Below are 19,360 nucleotides of genomic sequence, written 5' to 3' on the forward strand. Positions count from 1 at the left end.
TTTTAGGCGCGATATGTGAACGGCCCCTAAGGCGCTCGCTCACTCAGCACGCGCTGAAGGCTCGTTGCAAAATGTCTAATGCATTTAACAGACCAGAAATATAAGATCCTAAAATAACCAACAGGTCTGGTGTTTGGGTGCACTTTGGATTCCCTGTAAGCTATAATACCGGTGTCTAAATGCTGCAGGGATAGTTTGTTGCGTGCATGTTTCTCCTTTTTTTCGTCTTTTCCCAGATACTGACACAATAAGGTGATGTCGGCGTAAATGAGTTGACATGTTTCAAGTATTCCCGCTGGTGTTTTTTTTTTTTTTTGTATTCCCGCTGGTGTACCCTGTCATGTTGCAGATGCGACATACCGTTGTTTTTTTATCCACCACTCTCTTGCCATCACCATTATAGCTTAAAGGGAATCCAAAGTGCACCCAAACACCAGACCTGTTGGTTATTGGAGGATCTTCTCATTTCTAGTCTGTTAAACGCATTGGCCATTTTGCAACGAGCCTTCAGCGCGTACTGAGTGAGCGAGCGCCTGACTGAGTAGCCTAACATAAACATATAAGTTGGTGTTTTTTTCTTCTTCGGGAGTGTCAGGGGCGTTGCCTGTTACGTCGTTTGGGTTATTGGGCTACCTTGTTGTACGCATATCATTATATTTCTCTTTTTTTTTTTTTTTTTTAATACAATGAATTAGTCCAACGAACCGTTCGGTAAACATAATGCGTACCGCGTACCGAACCGAAAGCGTCGTACCGAACGGTTCAATACGAATACGCGTATCGTTACACCCCTAATATATATATATATATATATATATATATATATATATATATATATATATATATATATATATATATATATATATTCTAAAACAACAAACTGGTTGAAAAATATGCATGAAACAATTTTCCTACATAAAACACACTGTCCTATTTTGTTCCATCCTTATAGGTCCAGTAGAATTAAAGAAGAAAGCATTACTAAAACCCTTCCTGTCAGTCTTTGGTTTTCCATTTTTGGTCTTCCTGTTCCTGTCCTGTTCCTGTCATGTTTAGTTCCAGCTGTGTTTTATCAATTATCTCATTTGCCCTTGCATTTAAATCCTGTGATTCCCTGAGTCTATGTCAGCTATTAAAAATCAAGCCTTGTATGTTCTCCTGTGCTCCCAATGTAATGTTCCTCCCCTTTGGTTTGTTAATTAAAAGTCAAGTTTATGAAAGTCATCTTGTGACAGAATAGCTGACCAAACAAGATGACTTTTCTTAGCCCAAGAGCCTGCTCCATTGTTGGCTCCAACCCCAGAACTCACTCCAGTGTCGGCTCCAGGCCCTGAGTATAGCCCACGGAGGGCTCCAGTTCCCGAGCATAGCCCACGGAGGGCTCCAGTTCCCGAGCATAGCCCACGGAGGGCTCCAGTTCCCGAATATAGCCCACGGAGTGCTCCAGTTCCCGAAAATAGCCCACGGAGGGCTCCAGCTCTCAAATATAGCCCATGGAGGGCCCAAGTTCCCGAGGATAGCCCACGGAGGGTTCCCAGCTGTAGTGGCCGGGCCGAGTGGTGAGGTCATCCGGCCATGTCTTTTTGAGTTCCCTGCTCTGTCGTGGCTTCCTGAACTGCCTGTTCCGCCATGTCCTCCTAGCTCTGCCATGGCTTCCTGAGTCACCATGGCTCCCCTCGCTCCTCGCTCCACAATGGTCTCCTGTGTCACCTGCTCCGCCATGGCTCCCCGAGCTCCCTGCTCCGCTGTGGGTCCCGGAATGAGCACCGCCCTGGAGGCCTTCCGTCCAGTAACCCTGTCCCTAGAGGCCTCCAGAACACGCACTTCCACATTGGATGTTGTCATGGCGCGGGACGCGCCTTCCGGGAGAGGGGGGTAAATGTAAGTGTTGTGTTCCTGTGTCTTTTTTGGTCTTCCTGTTCCTCTCATTGTTATGTTTATTTGATTCCAGCTGTGTTTAATTAATTATATAATTTGCCCTTATATTTAAACCCTGTGTTTCCCTGAGTCTGTGTCAGCTAAAATTGGCGTCTATTTTACACTTAAAATTCAGTGGTGTAGATGGTAAAGCAGTGTGTCATTCGATTCCTTTTGATGTGAGGGACCTGGGTTCGAATCTGCCTTTTGGCAAACTTTTAATTTCTCCCAGAAGAGCATTTATTTTAAATAAAATTTAAGAAAATCATCAAAAAGTTGAAAAAAGTGTTGGGTATAATACAATAAGGTGGCATCCAAATGTTCACTCAGAGTTATTGCATAGTGGTTTATAATGTATTACAATGCTGAGGTGCATATAATTGCAACTATTTGCAATATGTAATTATCAAATTGTACTGCTATTTTCAACCCCCCCCCCCAAACAATTGAAAGATTTTACTTAATGTTTATTAATTAATAATGTTTTCGCATATATATGCACATAATGTAGTTATTTAATATATTTAACTGTTATTTATTGTAAGTAAATTGATAAATAAAATCAAACTTACTAATAGGCTTTCCCAATCTTATTTGCGTAAGAAGTTGGTTCGTGACGAATCTGCATTTTGGTGGATAATAACCTATGCTTGGCTGTTGCATTAAATGAACATACAACAATTGCAGAGGAATCTGTACCTAACCAAAATAAAGACAGTTAACGCTAGATGCCCGACTCCAGACCCCGACAGCATCAAAAAGGTGATCCATTAGACGCTCCATTAGCAGCTCAGTTTTTTAAATTTATGTCAGGAAAAGGACCATTTACATCCAAATGTAATTTAATGCACACAGAACCCAACCTAGATATATATTTCACAATATAAACATCTTAATCAGCCATTTTCGGCCATTTTTTCAAGATTTAACGTTACTAAACGTGTTCGTGTGCCTGTGCGTTTAACATGAATAATGTCCAAAAGATCGGTTTTAAAACAGTGGGTAATTCACTCGTTGATTTGCTTAAAATATAGGCTACTTTGCGATTCTGCTGGCAAACATGTTTATGGTGCATTCTATTCAACGTGTTTATTGCTAGTGCAGTAGAAATAGACAGTGCAGCCATTACAAGTAATTTGCGTGCAACATATCTGGTTGCCCTGGCAAGCTCACGCACTTGCTACAGCTCGAATCATAGTAAAATCGATTTTAATGGTACTGTACATGGATTGTGACTTTGTACGTTTACTACAGAAATGCTAAGATGCAATTACAGCACCCCTAACCTAAAACATCTTCCCACTCCCCTGCCTTTAATAGTAAGTGGACCAAATTCTACCTCAAAAAAAAAAAAAAAAAAAAAAAAAAAAAAAAAAATATATATATATATATATATATATATTGTACTGTACTGTTTTTGGGGACTTACTTTGAATTTTCGCTACAGTCTATTGTCACACATGCATAATGATGATTTCATTCCTAATCCTACTTTCTAAGTGGTTAAAATGGTTAATTCATCCTGTGTTACATCCATCCCTGGTCTACTCTATTTGAGAAATTACAAACTCAGACTTTAAATGCCAAATTTACATGCAAAATTCCTTCTTGTATAACAGAAGGGCCCCAGAGTTGACTGGCTATATGGATAATAAAAGCCTCATCATACAGTACCTCTGAGAGAAGATATCCCTGTAGGGACTGCCATGCTGCATTGCGATGCCGTAACCCCTGTCAGCCACATTGTTGCTCACGGTGTAGAGCGAGCAGTCCTCGTCGTTAATGGCCACATACTCCAGCACAGCTGCATCCCACACAAATGCAAAACGCCCATACTTCACCTAAGAGGGTGAGAAAAAAGACACACGTATGTACACAAAAGACAGGAGAGTTCTGAGAGACTTGATTGAATTCACGCTCAAAGAAAAAAAGAGAGGCAACATGAGGACGAATTCAAAACCAAATCAGGTGGGAACAATTTGTCCATAAATAATTCGACCAGGTGCTGCACATATTAGCAAAAGTGGATAGTCCACATAAAGCTGCACGGCTAATAAAAACAATCATGTCTAAATTAAAGTTGGATTATTGTGACCCTTTTCACAAGACGTAATATAAGTCTCAGGTGTCCCCATATTGTGTCTGTGAAGTTTCAGCTCAAAACACCCCACAGATCATCTATGATATCATTCTGAAAAGGCCAGTTTTGAGTGGAAGCAGAAACATGCAGTTTTTGTGCATGTCACTTTAAATGCAAATGAGCTGCTGCTCCCCACTCCTTTTACAGAATAGGGCTGTGTCTTTACAGCTTTTACCTCAGATACTCCGGCAATAAACATCTGTTTAGTTTTGATTGTCATGTCAATCACGCTGAAATCATGTGTTTTAAAGCCATATTAGTTTAAACTTTTATATACATTTTTTTTTGATTGCACACATCTAAAGCACACGCACAGAAAGCGTCTGTCATATGTCACTCTTTTACCATAAATTTGTTTATTGAGTACAGCTGAGAAGTGATGCACAAGGACATTTTACATCTTGAAACTTTGTCGAGTCGTGATTCCTAAATCTAATTTCTGTTGAAACAAAGTTAGCGGAAAAGACCCTTGCTACAATATTGATCTTTAAATACTTGTGTAAGACTTCCTTTTTGATTGAAAATTAACAGTTCAACAGTTCCAGAAATGTATCTTAGGCTCTACGAAATAACTGAATTCTAAATATGGACTGTTTATTCCCAACTACAGACAAAAAAGATATCCTGGAACAAGTCAAATGAAAGGTCAAAGGCTCTATCCTTTGAAAGAACATTTCAGAGAACATTTCAAGGTTACAAAAGCCTTACAAAAAAAAAAAAAAAAAAAAAAAAATCAATGTGCTTTTTATGAAAACCAGAGAGCTTTCTGTTTTCCCAACTCAAGTCAATCTGCAGTTCAACATCCAAGGATATATTTTATAGCGACCTCATACTCAGATATGGTAAACTGTTCATGTGAAATACATACACATATTTGAGTGGGTATTTGGTGGTAGACGAATCTGACTTTTTAAGCAGAAACATTTTAATAGCCTGCTCATGAAATTTTCAGGCATTTCGAAAACAGTCTGCAACAGGACAGAGCTAGATCAGAGAGACTGCCTTCAGAGAAAATCGCTATTAAATGAGTAAACATCTTATTTACTCCAAACAGCTTACCAGACATAGCGTGTAACTACAGGTCAGTCTGCTAAATCACTAAAATGGGCTTTGAGTGGCTCTCGGCTTCAGAAAACACTGAGAATATTCTCACATTGAGAGCTTATTTTGATAAGAGCAGCAGTCATTTCACTGCAACGAATGCAGATGCAACTTCACTGCTGCACCGCAGGCTTCAACCGATAACGCTCCACCTCATTTTGAGTCCCTTCAAAGGTGTTCCGTATGCTTGGGTGCTTGTTTTATACTAGAGTGAAGAGCTTTACAAATGTGTCAATTACAATTTTCAGTTATATTCACTTCATAAACATTAAGTAATGTATTTTACTTGCTGCAAAATAAAATCATGTGCTAATATGGCTAGCACCTTTTAAGCAGATCAGGTACTGGCTATATGTTACATCACCTAATTAATATTCCTATACAAAATTAATATTCTATATTTATATTAATTAATATTCATTACTTATTGATGCATGACGTATCATCAGCTGCTGGCCTTGGTTCAGCTACTTGTTTTGGTTGATACTGGATGATGAAATGTAAAGATAATTGCACCAATTTGCCGTAATCTAACACTCACCCCAGGTTCATCTTTAAAAACAATAATAATGTGATGCCTAAATTCTTTTGAAGGATTTGGAATGATAAACATAGAATTTAATTTAGAACCATAATAATAATATTTAAATATCTTACAGAATGAACATATAAATGAACTGGCTTGATGTTACATCTCATAATCAATATATTCATGAGCCAAACTGATATCTTTTTTTTTTTTTAATGATGCATAATATATCAGTTCTATATTAACTTTTAGCCAATATTAGAGATAACTATTTTGTATTTATTGGTTGATATTTTATATTTAATGTGTAGCCCATTTCTTCAATTTGCCATAATCTATTGCTCACTCAGCGTTTTTTAAATCACTAAACAACATTAATAATGTGAAACTTAAATTTACATTTAGCATTTAAAATGCTAAATATTTTATTGAATTTATATAATCTTTTATGTTTTTATTTACACAGACACAGAAAAAAGAAAACAAAAATCACAAAAGATCTCACCATAACATAAAAACATTCAATTGAGAAGCTGAATGACGATTGTTCTGTTATACCGGAGGCCTTTTCGATTGATTCTAATTCAACTGAACTCAGCCAGCAGAGGAAAAATTGCCCGTGGTACAAAATTGCCACAACTGCATTATAATGGGCAAGTGTCACAATAGGTGAACGAAAGAGAAAAACTTCCTGACCAGTAGCACATTACAGACAGGAAAGTGAAGCATGTCTTAGAGTCCTGTAGCCCTAGCAATAAATCAAAGGGCTGTGATTTTAATTGTGCCAAGGTAATTATTTCATGCCATTTTCCCTAAAACAAACAACGCTCAGTGCATCCTAATCAGTACATTGTTTACAAGGAGGCATCAAGCACATGCCCTCATTATATTCATATTCTACCATACATATTCATAATTTCCTCCTAACAACAGGCCACTGAGTTAAAGTTAAAGGAACACATTGGATGCGATAGTATTGGAAATGTGGTGCTCGCAACGCTCTCATGGCTTCAGTGGTTTGGGAAAATTGACAACACTCAATAAAAACAGCAGGTTTCCTCTGATGTTTGGTGAGAAGTAAGCCCTATAGTATGAAACGAATCAAAGCTTATATGAAATCAATAACTTCCAAAAGGACACAGCTGCATAGTTTGACAAGGTATAGAAGTTGTTTTTTTCCCCTCTCTTTTTAAAAACCTAGTTCATTCGAAGTTATCCAAGTGAATCACTGTTACTGCTTTACCTTTATTGTGGACACATATTTAATTTAGAAAGAACCGCTCGAAGAAATATTATATCTTCCCCAGAACAGCAGTAAATGTGAGTGCTAAAAGGATATATAGATATTGCTCCAACATTATCTTAGGCATGACACATATTTCCCAAAATGCAGCATAGTTTTACTTCTTTCGCCCACGTTTGTTAGGGTGTAAGTGTAGTAGGCGTAATTTCAGATATTTTCCAAATGCGTTTGCCTGCTAGTCATCATATCCTGGGTTTCCAGTCACATATTTTTCATGTGAATTTTGAGATCATGTTAAAAGTGCTGGATAGAAAAACTTTTTTTTTTAAAGTTTTATACATGTAAAGATTACATGTGCATAAACATCGGAAAGATGATGGATTTACTGAAATTCCTAGATGCATATAAAAAAAGGCAATTTTTCGTTACGATCTTGATGATATGGCATGGAAATGCTGAAATAAAATGTATGAAAACGTAGCAATCTTTTCATTTGTAGCATTCATCGCAGGGCAGAACATGTTGGATTTATGTGGTCAAGATGAAACATAACTGGTCATGTTCCTATTTGAAACAGTGATAGAAAGATTTTTCCATTTATTCTAAAAGAAATAAACCCTTCTGTATTCTCCATTTGAGTTCTTAGTTTGAATCCCCTTTATCAGGTTCTGACTCTAAAAGGTCAAAAGAATAAGAGGCTTCAGAAACCGTGCTCTAGAGAACCCGAGGAAGTATGGAGAGAGGTCTGCTTCATTTGATGAAGGAGGACATTCCTGCTGAGTGATCATCTCCCAGGACGACATTACTGAGAGACAATCAGCTTTGTCCTCGGCTTTCCTGCTGAGACTTCTTCAAAAGGCCTGGGCTCAAGGTCCCAGAGGCCATCTTGCCAGCCACAAGACTTAGCACGGAAGAGCCTGACCTCCATTAAGGTCGGCTTCGTTCTGTTTCGAGAATTGGTCCCCAGCGATAAAGTGGGCTCTCTTTCTTTTCTATCCGAGGCACTTATTCATTAGATCCATTTATGTTTAAAAGATCCATATTCTTTCAGATAATTTTTTAACCCATGATTACTACCTTTTCCGAAACAGCCATGCATTTTCAAATGGATCTCAAATAAAAATGTTTGTATAATTGCTACTTGCCTCAACTGACGTTACTTATATAAAAAAGCAGATAAAATTCATCAATTCAAACTTTAACTGAGCCGAACTCTCTTTCACAAGAAAAATAGAGAGAGAGAAAAAAAGGAAAATTATATTTTAATTTATACTTTAAATTACACGTTGCCTTTCTTTAGAGATGCAAAGTGGTTAGCAGTCATTTCAGGGTCTGCTTCAACCAAAGTGCTGTTTAAAAAGGAAAAAATGAATCATTTAAAGAAGATATTTTGAAGAATGTTGAATCTATACAGCGTTAATGGGGTCCAAAACAATGACTTTCACTGCATGGACAAAAATGAATATATAATATTCATTTAATTACTATATACAATATATAATTTTATCTCTCTCTCTCTCTCTGTGCCTCTGAGACAATATAAATGTCCAAATCTGCATTCAACAGAGTACTAGTGAAATTAATTTTACATACAGAGAGCATTGAGGAGTATCATTAATTATCAGTTTTCAGCAAGGGACTGCTGAGCAACGGTCTTCACTTGCACTTACGTAAGGTACAATGAAAGCGCACACCCTGTGCTCAAATGTGCACTTGATGGAGACAACATGGAGAGACACCAATATGTGATAACTTCCTCTCCAGTGTTTCCTCTCCTCTCTAATTGGCTTTGAGCTGTCATTAGTACTCTCTATCCTACAGAAAATGAAGGAAAAGCAATTAATAGTCCATCACAGACATATGCAAAAGGACGTACCTCTTCCCAAAGACAGGATCTATAAGGGAGAGAGGAATAATTAGGCACAGATGTTTGAGAAACAGTCCAGGACAGCTCACTGAGCTAGAACTGAAATACTGTTGCTAATGGGATATGGCATGAATCTTTATTTTGCACTCCTCTTTTTCAATCTGTTGTTTTGCAATATTACAAATATGATTCTTAACTCCTTAAAGACTGATCTAACATGAAAAATAATGAGGGATATTTGCAAAAGCCCTGGCTTTACAGAGCAGTCTCATCTTGCTTTGCAAATCAAACCACAGCAAGCTTGTAAAATCACCTGATGCCACTTATTATTTCTTAAAGGGATAGTTCACCCAAAAACTATACTTCCAGCTTCATTTACTCACCCTCTTGTAATTTCAAACCTCGTAGAACATAAAAGAAAATATTTTGAAGAAACACGTTCTTCATAATGTCTATGTTTTCTAGAAGAAAGTAAATGGCATGAGGATATGTACATGACAGTTTTTATTTTTGAATAAACTACCTCTTTACAAACTACTGCATAATATATCATTTCAAAAAGTTGGAAGTACCATTCAGTAAATATAACAGCTACCCATATTTTTTTTTTTTTCCAATGTGTAAAAAGCTCATTATGACAAAGTCACAGTTGTAACATTCTGCAGTCATATACTTGTCAATTTTCCATAATGCTCCAACATGAAAATGGCAAACAGCAGTGCGCTCAGCAGGGAGAGAACATTTGAAAGAGAATATGACGTGTAGGCTATTGATTGCTAAAACAGATGAATTATGCCTCTGACATTTAGTGGTAGTGGTGAACCACACAAAGAAGTGTAATTCTCATTTTGTATTTTCATTTCTTATAAGAAAAGCATTGACTCTCATAGAAAATTGCTCTCCTTGGAAAAAATAACAATAATAAGAAAAGAAATGAAGGCCTATATTTAGCCAGGTCTGGTAGAAGCGCTGGTTCCTTGACAGGAGTCACCCACACTGAATCCGACCAGTACGGTAAGTCACCCAGCTCCATTTAACACTGTTTTCACTCTGACTGTCTTTCCTGGCTCTATCAGTCAATCAATCAGTTTTGACACTAGGCTGTGGGTTTGGTTTTTGTTGATTAGCCATGGATCAAATCACTTCATTTGCTGACAGTGAGAGGAAACTTGTTCATCCACAAATGTGCATTTGCGTGACATTAGTTTGGTTTAAACTGCAATGGCAAAACATCTCTGGAAATGCAAAAAAGCAGATTATAAGGCATCTGAAATGTTCACATACATGCTAAAGTTCTTGCAAACAGCTCTCAATTACTCAGCGGCTGACAGGAAGTATAAGTGAGAGGGACACAACTGTTTTACACGGTTAATGACAATGTAAGCAATAAAAATCTGGCAATACACACTTTCATTTCTCATCATATCATTTCCGATCTCTTTACTCACTCGCGCAGTGCCGACAAGAAAATCGTTTACATAAAGTTGCTTACATTCCGGGGAGATTGGGTGAAATGTCTAGTCAATATCGAGCAACTTACATTTGAGATAAAATACTGCCACTTATGTTTTTGTTTGCTCTGCCAGCAGAAATAATTCTAAACAAAAACACAGTTGAATGAACCATCATCCGTCTCCTGAATGAATCAGTGTGCTTTTAACAAATCGTTTGGCTGTATGATTCAATGACTCTGTCATAATGACGGCCTCTTGTCATCATCAAGAATCACTAAAAATATCTAACCACTAGCAGACAACTGCATTCTCTGCATTCTTTGAACACTGCTCGATCAATCAGATTCCTACAGCAAGGTTCCATCTCTCCGAGTCTCTGAATGTTTGCATACAAAACTAAAACACACTGCAATGGTTAATTTAACTTTGCATTTGAGGCTATGTATAAGCTGAACTGTGCTTTTGATCATTTAGTCAAACACACCAGGGTTAGACGCAGCCTTCAAAAGAAAAGAAAAGAGGGCCTGTGCATATCCTTTTGAGCTTCCCACACAAAGGGCGAAAGATAAAGCAACTAAGACAGCCATGAGACTGCAAGTTTAGCCTCAGAGGATGTAGAGATTGATTGCAAAGAAAGTCATCCAAGCTCTCTGCAACAACACTTCTCTTCTCCTCGTAAAACAAATATTGAACATTACTTTAGCAATGATTCAGTTTTAAGGACAGCACTTTGCACAACTTTGGGTGACTTTTTGTAAGACATTAATTTTTTAAAACCAGTGTCCTGTTCCAAAAACATAATTTCTTCCATTTCATCTACTGTACTATAATGAGATATTGTGAACTTGCAAAAACTTGCATTCCGTCAGAATATCAGCAGGGACATTCCCACCAGTCAGACCTTATGAAATAGCTGACCCAAAAATTCTAATTCTGTCATTGTTTACTCACCCTCATGTTATTCAGAACCCATAACACTTTGGTTATTCTTCACACCACAAATTAAGATATTTTTAATAAATCCTGTGAAGTTTCTGTTCCTCACACTCAAAATCCAGGAAAACAAAGCTTATAAGATCCAAAAAGAATCCTCATAAAATAATTCCAAAGGAATCAACCACTTTAATCCCAGTTATGTGAAAATATGTGATCACTTTATATTACAAACAGATTTAATGTAGGCTTTAATTTACATTTTGTGGCCCCTGGTCCAAAAAAAAATAAAAAAAAATAAAAAAAACTGTCATAAGGGTCAATTTTGTTTATTTGTAAATAAGCTTTCCATTGATGTATGGTTTGTTTAGAAAGGAAAAACATTTGTATGAGATACAACTATTTGAAAATCTGAACTCTGAGGGTGCAAAACATGATCTTTACTTAATATCCTAAGGGTTTTTGGCATAAAACCAAAATCTATAATTTTGACCCATACAATGTATTGTTGGCTATTGCTACAAATATACCCGTGTGACTTACAACTGGTTTTGTGGTCCGGGGTCACAAATAAACATCGTCACATAAACAGAGCACACAAGAACCCCTTACAATGACACAAACTTATGTGTCCACCATTAAATTAGTTCTGTTTTGAAGATTAAGAGCTTGGAACTACATGAGGTTGAGTAAATGACAGAATTTTTATTTTGGGGTGAATTACATCTTTAACACAAACCAGTCATAAACAACAGAGAAAGAAGGCAATGAAATCAAGCTAGATTCAAAGTCGGTTCATCCTCCACCACGCCACACACTGGAGTACAAGCTCTACCTGCCAAAACATTTTTTGTCTGTGATGTTGAAAGGTTACTGTTCTAGTCCAGAAAGTAACAGTGCTCCTGGTCTTCTTAAGATTCTCTTAGTCTATTTGTGATGACAGCATGGATCAGTGGATGCATCTTAAATCCCTGCAAAGATTCGAGAAAAGCTGTCAAAAGTCCCTAGGACAAAGACATCTTGACATTCTGAGCACTCACTGATATGAGTGCACACATGTACGTCTTTGAACGCATGCATGCTCACACACCCTGCTGTATAATCAGAGTGCTCCCCATCGCTCATGTGTCTGTCATCTGCAGCGCGCCATCTCTGGTTCTCCTCACAGTTACGACATACACACTTCATGAAGCCCCTGTCCTCTGCATCAGGAGCGCCTGTGATGTGACATTTTATGCTTTTTACCCATGCTGAGATGACAAAGATATAGAGCTCCAGCAAGCCTGTCCTCTCACAACTGACAACACACTTTCATCTGACTTCAGAATAATTTAAGGTCGCACACTCTGGCTCTGTTCCAAAACAAAGGGAGCGTTGTCCATAGGCAGTGTTTTAAGGTATAATAGGCACACACCAGATGTGAAGTCTGTTAGCATGTCGCTAAGTTAATGGTGTGATCACCCCTGTTGAGAAAAAAAAAAAACAGCATATGCTGGTTAGGCATGATGTAAAGCATGGTTGTTGGTTTGAGCTGGTTTAATATGGTCCTTAGTTGGTCATGAGCTGGTTTAAGCTGGTCCAAAACTGCTACCAAAACATGCCCAACCAGCATATGCAGTTTTTTTTTTAACAAGAACATAAAAAATAACAAAATGTCACAGTTTGAGCAAATAATGACCATTGTTTATTGTCAAATAGTGTATATAGTGTATATAGTGTATAAAGAAGTTACTTTTAAACCCAGCAGCTTTCTTTTGGTTATTGCGGCAAATCCATGAAAACCTGAAAACCTTTCGAAATCTGCATAGGAAAATCTTCCATGGTCACACAAATTCCAATCACATGGATTCCTATTGCAATAAGTGAATTTTGCCCATGAAAATTCACTGAACAATAAATGTGACCACACTTGTAGTCTAATATCCATACAAATACCTATATAAGTAAAATATGACTTTCCCCATTAAAATTAACTATTTTTTTCCATGCTTCTTTAGTTTTTAATAAAATATAAGTTTCATTTATAAACTTCATTTCTATTATCCCACCCAAACTGAAAGAGCTCTAGCATTTAAAGATTGCAGATGATAACTGCATCATGAATTTATAAGAGCTGCCTACTGGTCTGGAAAGCAGTTTATATGTATATAGTTATTTAACGTTACAGTCATTTATAGTTATCGCTCAAGGTGTGAAAGGGCCTTAATTTTTTGGCCAATACTCTTCAAATATACTCTTAAATATGTTTATTTATGATTATTCATATCACATATTCATTCACATCATCTACCGTGGATGGCACATGGTGCACAAAGCATTGCACATCCTCCATGTAATACATTACAACCAGCTCAGTAAATTAATAAATCCAATATGGTGGATGAGGTGAGAGAAATAACAGTTACAAATGTATATTTCATTAATAATAATAATAATAATAATAATAATAATAATAATAATAATAAATATATATAAAAAAAGAGTTCCATAATGCATGTGCAATAATTTCATGCTTATTAGACTGTGCTTTTAGCGTAGCAACATGGCATCAAACATTATTGGAACCAAGCTCATAAAAACTGAATTAAACAACTCTAAATCAGTGCAAAAGCATGTTGTGCAGATAATTCAAGTCATAGATGTCAGATTTGGAAAAATGAGATCCGACCGGAACTTACAATGACTGAAATAAGCAATAAGGTGTGTGACACACAAGCATTCACAATATGAGACAGTGGGAAAAGGTTTCAGAGTGTCATTTGCGATTCAAGCCATGATATTAGTCTTTTTTTTCATAACCGTTGACATACACAAGTCTACTCTTGTTTTCTAGGTAATGACAGATGGCTTGTGTGTATTCATGTGCATCAGAGTCTGCGTGAGTCTCAGGTAGTATTTCTATGAATAGCCGAGGTCATTTTCTAAGATATGTGCTGGCAAGACAGAAATATTTAGGACCACTACACCTTTCCTACCTCTCTGTTCTCAACTTGTGATGTATTATTTTCTTTGCTTTCCAAAAGTCCATTAAGGCCTGGCAGTGGGCCATCTTGTCTCCCGCAGACAAAGATAAAGAGGTGGTGGAGGGGTGCAGGGACAAACAGAATGAGAATGAGTGGGGCATCAGTGGAGTTTACCTCAACACACACACACACACACTCAACCTCGATCTCGGCAAACAAAATGTATGAAGCTTCAGACACCTAGATAATGCCGCCTCATCCTTTAAATTCATTTACAATTCAATAATTGAACTTTGTCTCCTAAAGAACAAACCAAATAAAATGGCGGGTGGAGGGGCCATTCTCCTTCTCACGTCTCTGCAGGAATACAGAAGTGAAATTTAATGATCCAATTTGGGTCATCTTGCTGGCAGACTGGAGGGTTGTTGAGCTGGAGATTAAACTCATCCTTTAGAGGCTGTTTGTCTTTAGCTTTTTCTCACACTGATGTTTCTCCCTGAAAATGAATGCCCTCTGCATTAGTAACATTCCCCTCATTTTCCTCCCTGTGTGGAAGTGCTGTTGTGTGGGCTTCTAACCAGCTTTCCATTTCCCTAGTAATATAGCACATTTGTCATTAAGATTCACCGGAGTGACTCGTTAAGAGTCTGATTGAGAATGTTTATCTGCGTGAAGGAGAAACATCGCTCAGAGAAATGGCAACGTGAGCTCCAGAATTTACTTTTAAGTCAGTCGTTTCTACTTTGAAAAGGAAATATCAGCCTTCGCAACAATTCAACCCTGTCATAATCCCCCCCCACCTCCTTTCTGGAGTGTCACACCAGGAATAAGAGAGCTCAGATGTAGCGCTGCCTTCCAAGTCCTCCTGGGAAGTTGCTACTTATGGGTTCGTAATTCGGATTTTATGTGCATACAGGGGATTTTGGATGTAATAAAATGTTGGGCAATGTCTCTCTTGCTAGCTTTCTGTCAGAAAGTAGCTTTAGTGCCAGTACAACATATTGAAGAGGAAAATATGCATAATGATCAAATAATTATATCCTTCTTGTGTTAGGATATAATGTAGAGCATAACCTTCATTATTACAAATATAATAGCACAAATACTAATTACGATCAACTTCTTTCTTCATCAGAGAAATCTACATTAACTGCAGAAATTTCCCTGACTTTTAAAATATCAAAAAGGCTTATACAGACTGAGACAGATATACATTTAATTTAGTACATATGTTTAATCATATTAACAGAACTTTTGAAGACCAAGATACGGCTTCGGTATCTATTACCTCAGCTGAATTTCTTTGCATTTCCTGCGTTCATGTGCACTTAGCCGCCACCTGACATGACTTTCATTCAATCTGCAGCACTCTGTTATTGCCATATGGAACATGTAAGGACACGCCAAAACTCAGAAAAAAAGCTTTTGACTGCATAACATCAGCACTGCATACCCATGAGGTTCCTCAGCAGAGTCTGTTTTGTTGTCGCTAACAGCATTTAGCAAGTTTCCTCCCCGAACGACAGATGCACAGGGAGTGAAGAGAGACTGAAATATGACGTGAGGAGTAAAAAGTTAAAAAGTGTTTTGTAAAAGAGCTTCTCCATGCAGACAGATGTCCTGCCAAGTGGATTCAACACTCTAAACTTAGCTCCTTTCCCCATGTTGAGACAGATAATGGGGCCTAATTTCTTTTTAGATCAACCCTCAATTTGCTCTTATTTTAATCTGAGTTTCGCTCATCAAATTGCTGTATATGGATACGGATGCACAGAGAAGTCATATACATATCAGACCCCTTAAATAGAGATTCACAATTAGCAACACCTCTTTCTCCCCTTTTTTTCAACCCTCTTATCTTTTCTGAACACTTATCCTCTCTCTTTGGGTTCCTGTGTGTCTCTCCCTGGTCCACCCCTTCTATTGAAGCTATAACACAAGCTCATTCTGTCAGGTGCCTAGCAACAATGCTCCAATAAATCTATCAGGAGGAAGAAGATAAGTCTCGCCTAATTCCTGTTAAAGCAGCACTTTCATTCTCACCTTCCTCCTCCTCTATTTGTATCTTACCTGTGATGTCCAGTCTCAGTTATCCTCCCTTCCACATTTCCTCCACCATCATCTCTCTCACTTCCTATTTTGGTGTCCAAAGCTCTCTTTTTTCCTGCACTGTCTTTAGATTTCGTGCTGTCTCTGTCAGTGTTGTGAGTGTAAAAGGGTTCAGAGAGTTGCTGTAGTATAAAAGGACGAATATAAAGATTATTTATAAGGTGCTTTATTACATCGAATAAACAAATAAGATAAGCTATACTTGTCAGGGTCAGTAAAATGTATTTTTCCTTAAACAAACTGCTAATTTTATTCAGAGAGGATAAATGAACTAATTTATCAAAAGTGAGAGTATCTTTACAATGTTACAAAAGATTAATATATATATTTTTTAAATGCTGTTCATTTAAATGTATTATTCATACTGGAAGAAAAAAAAGTTTTAGTATTATATATAAAGTTTGCAAAAACAACTGAACTGTTTCATGAGCTGTAAATCAGCATGTTAGAATGATTTCTGAAGGATTATGTGACACTGAAGGCTGTTGTAATGTCTGATGAAAATTTATTCACAACATTACTGTTTTACTGCAAGGTATTTTGAAGAATGTGAGTAACCAAACAGTTGAATGACCCCATTGATTTTCACATTATTTTTTGTCCATATGGAAGTCAGTGGGGTCCATCATCTGTTTGGTTACACACATTCTTTCAAAATATTTTCTTTTGTGTTCTACAGAAGAAAGAAACAGATTTAGAACAACTTGATTTTTGCAAAAAATAATTGGACAAAAAGCATTAAAAAAAATATCTTTTAGGTCCAATTTAAATCTCTCTCTCTCTCTCTCTTTATATATATATATATATAAAACATATATATATATATATATATATATATATATATATATATATATATATATATATATATATATATATATATATATATAAAACATATTTAGAGATCTGACACCTGACATGTAACCAACAGCACAAAGCTTCAGTGACCTTTTTACTCGCTGTCGATTAATTTGCATCAATTTAATCACTGTCACTTTGAAAGCCCCTTTAACAAATAACCATTAAACATTCTCTTACTGCACAGTACTGTTTTGGAACTAAATTAGAGTTTAATGCAGCTAATAAAACACTCTCAGTTTCTTATAAATATGAGATTAACACAAACACATTCACACTGCCTTTACCCAAAGGTCTAAATATCAGCAAATCAACAACAGCAATTTCTTGTGCTAAGTGGTAAGCAGGTGCACATGACGAGCAGAGTGACTCTAAACACATTTCTACACAAACACAGCAGCTCTTTTTGATCTTCGTTTAAATTTCTCAAACACGCAAAGCAGGTGTTAAAGAGTTTTAATCTTTCCCATAGAGCAGGCCTCCTCATGTGTTCACATTGCCTCAGCTGGTGATGACTCAAATCTCATCATTACGCTTTCTAAACAATCACCGTCCGACTTCCCACATGCACTGCACTGTTTTGTGCTGTTTGGTGTGACAACACGCTAATGAGCAAGCTGAGAATGAAATGATAAATAAGTGTTTGTGTAATGAGAGGAGAGCGGCTTTTTGTATAGTGTTTGTGTGAATCAGGGGAGGTTTTGTGTGAATCTAAGAGAACGAACGAAGGGAAAGATCATTAGTTGCCCTCTATAATGAGAATTTCACCCTTAAAAAAATTTACCCAAATGTGAATACTTTGTCATCACTGACTACATGGATGTAGATTGCCAAAATTCTCGCTCGATTGTTCAACAATATTATCGATGAGGTCGCCAATCTCTCTCATTGGCTGCCAGCGTTAGGTCCCCGATCTGGAAAGACAAAGGCAATGTCTGTGAATACGACACCTATCTCCCGATCTGCCTGCTCTGCCACACCATGAAGATATTTGAGGGTGCAATTGATGCCAGACTCTGGACGATTGTCTCCATCAGTCCCAATCAGTGTGGATTTAATGCATTTGATGAGATCGACACCATCAGTATGCTGCTGGAGAGGCACCAGGAGAAGAACCGATGAGTAAATGGCCTTCTTGACCTTGAGAAGGCATTCAACTGCTTGCCCCTGGATCTCATTTGGCATTCCCTCCACTCTCACAGCAAAAACCACAGTTGGCGTACACCTTGGATCTGTCCTCTGCCCACTTCTGTTTATCCTTTGCATGGACACGGTGTCAGGAATGTGAAGAGAGAGGACTCAAACGCAGAGGATAAGTACAACAGTTTATTAGGTCTAACAGGAAATCCAAAAATAATCCAACGTGTGGTGACACACACACACACGAGCCGAAAACTGCTGTAACAACTCCAGAGCCATCCGTCACCTGCAAACAAAGGCTGTGGAGACCACCTCTGGTGCAATGCCCAACGGGACTTGGAAAAAAAGAGACAGAGGATCTAGGGCACATGACCAACGAAAGACTCCTCGTCTAGATGTCCTGAGCACAACAGCGGAAAGGTGAGGACACAGACACACAGCACAGTCACAATGACAACACAAAATCAACTGACAAAAAGGAACAGACACAGCAGGGAATATAAGGGAGAATGGGAACAAGCGACAGGTGAGAGCAATCAGCTCGTGATCTGCACACACCAGCGCCGATGTATCAGCGTTGATTGCCCAGGTCACAAGCTGCAGAAAATGAAAGGACAAAAACAACAGGGAAGCCGATGAAGCACCCTGAACGGTGACACACGGCCATGGACATCAACCATGGACCCTTCTATTCACTGATAATATCTTCCAAGCTGACAAAACCCATTGTGGGCTTGAACATCAAGTGCAAGAATGGAGCGAGTGGCTGGACATGCATTGATTGTGCCTCAGCATCTGAGAACATGGTGTTGGCCCTAGGCAGATGGGAAGATCAGAGTTAGAAGGCTGCCACTGATTAAGGCATCGAAATTCAAATATCTCGGCTCGCTCATTAAGAGCGACAGTGACTCCTTCTGTAATGCCGGTGCCAACACGGGGTGGCTCAAATTGCGACAAGTTATGGGCATTCTTTGTGATCACCAAATGACCATAGCACTCAAGGGCAAGATTTACAAAACTGCTGTATGCCCAATCGCATTGTAGGTTTCTGTGCACATGGAGATGAAAATACTTCACTGGTCCCTCGGTCCTCATCCAACTCGACCGTG

The 19,360-nt window shown here is 37.9% G+C and overlaps 1 protein-coding gene across 4 annotated transcripts in view; it reads right to left on the reverse strand.

The window, feature by feature from the left end:
* Window positions 1-19,360, reverse strand: part of grid2 (glutamate receptor, ionotropic, delta 2) — a 398,666-nt gene that overhangs the window by 20,978 nt on the left and 358,328 nt on the right. For all 4 annotated transcript variants that reach the window (XR_003292669.1, XR_003292670.1, XM_026270097.1 and 1 more), the window contains exon 14: window positions 3,592-3,758. Coding sequence is in view for 2 of the 4 variants with exons in the window: in XM_026270097.1 (XP_026125882.1) it covers window positions 3,592-3,758 (167 nt within the window). In the remaining 2 variants the exon portion in view is untranslated. The remainder of the gene's footprint in view (window positions 1-3,591; window positions 3,759-19,360) is intronic.

Source organism: Carassius auratus, chromosome 8, assembly GCF_003368295.1.
Source record: "Carassius auratus strain Wakin chromosome 8, ASM336829v1, whole genome shotgun sequence".
Classification (NCBI taxonomy): domain Eukaryota; kingdom Metazoa; phylum Chordata; class Actinopteri; order Cypriniformes; family Cyprinidae; genus Carassius; species Carassius auratus.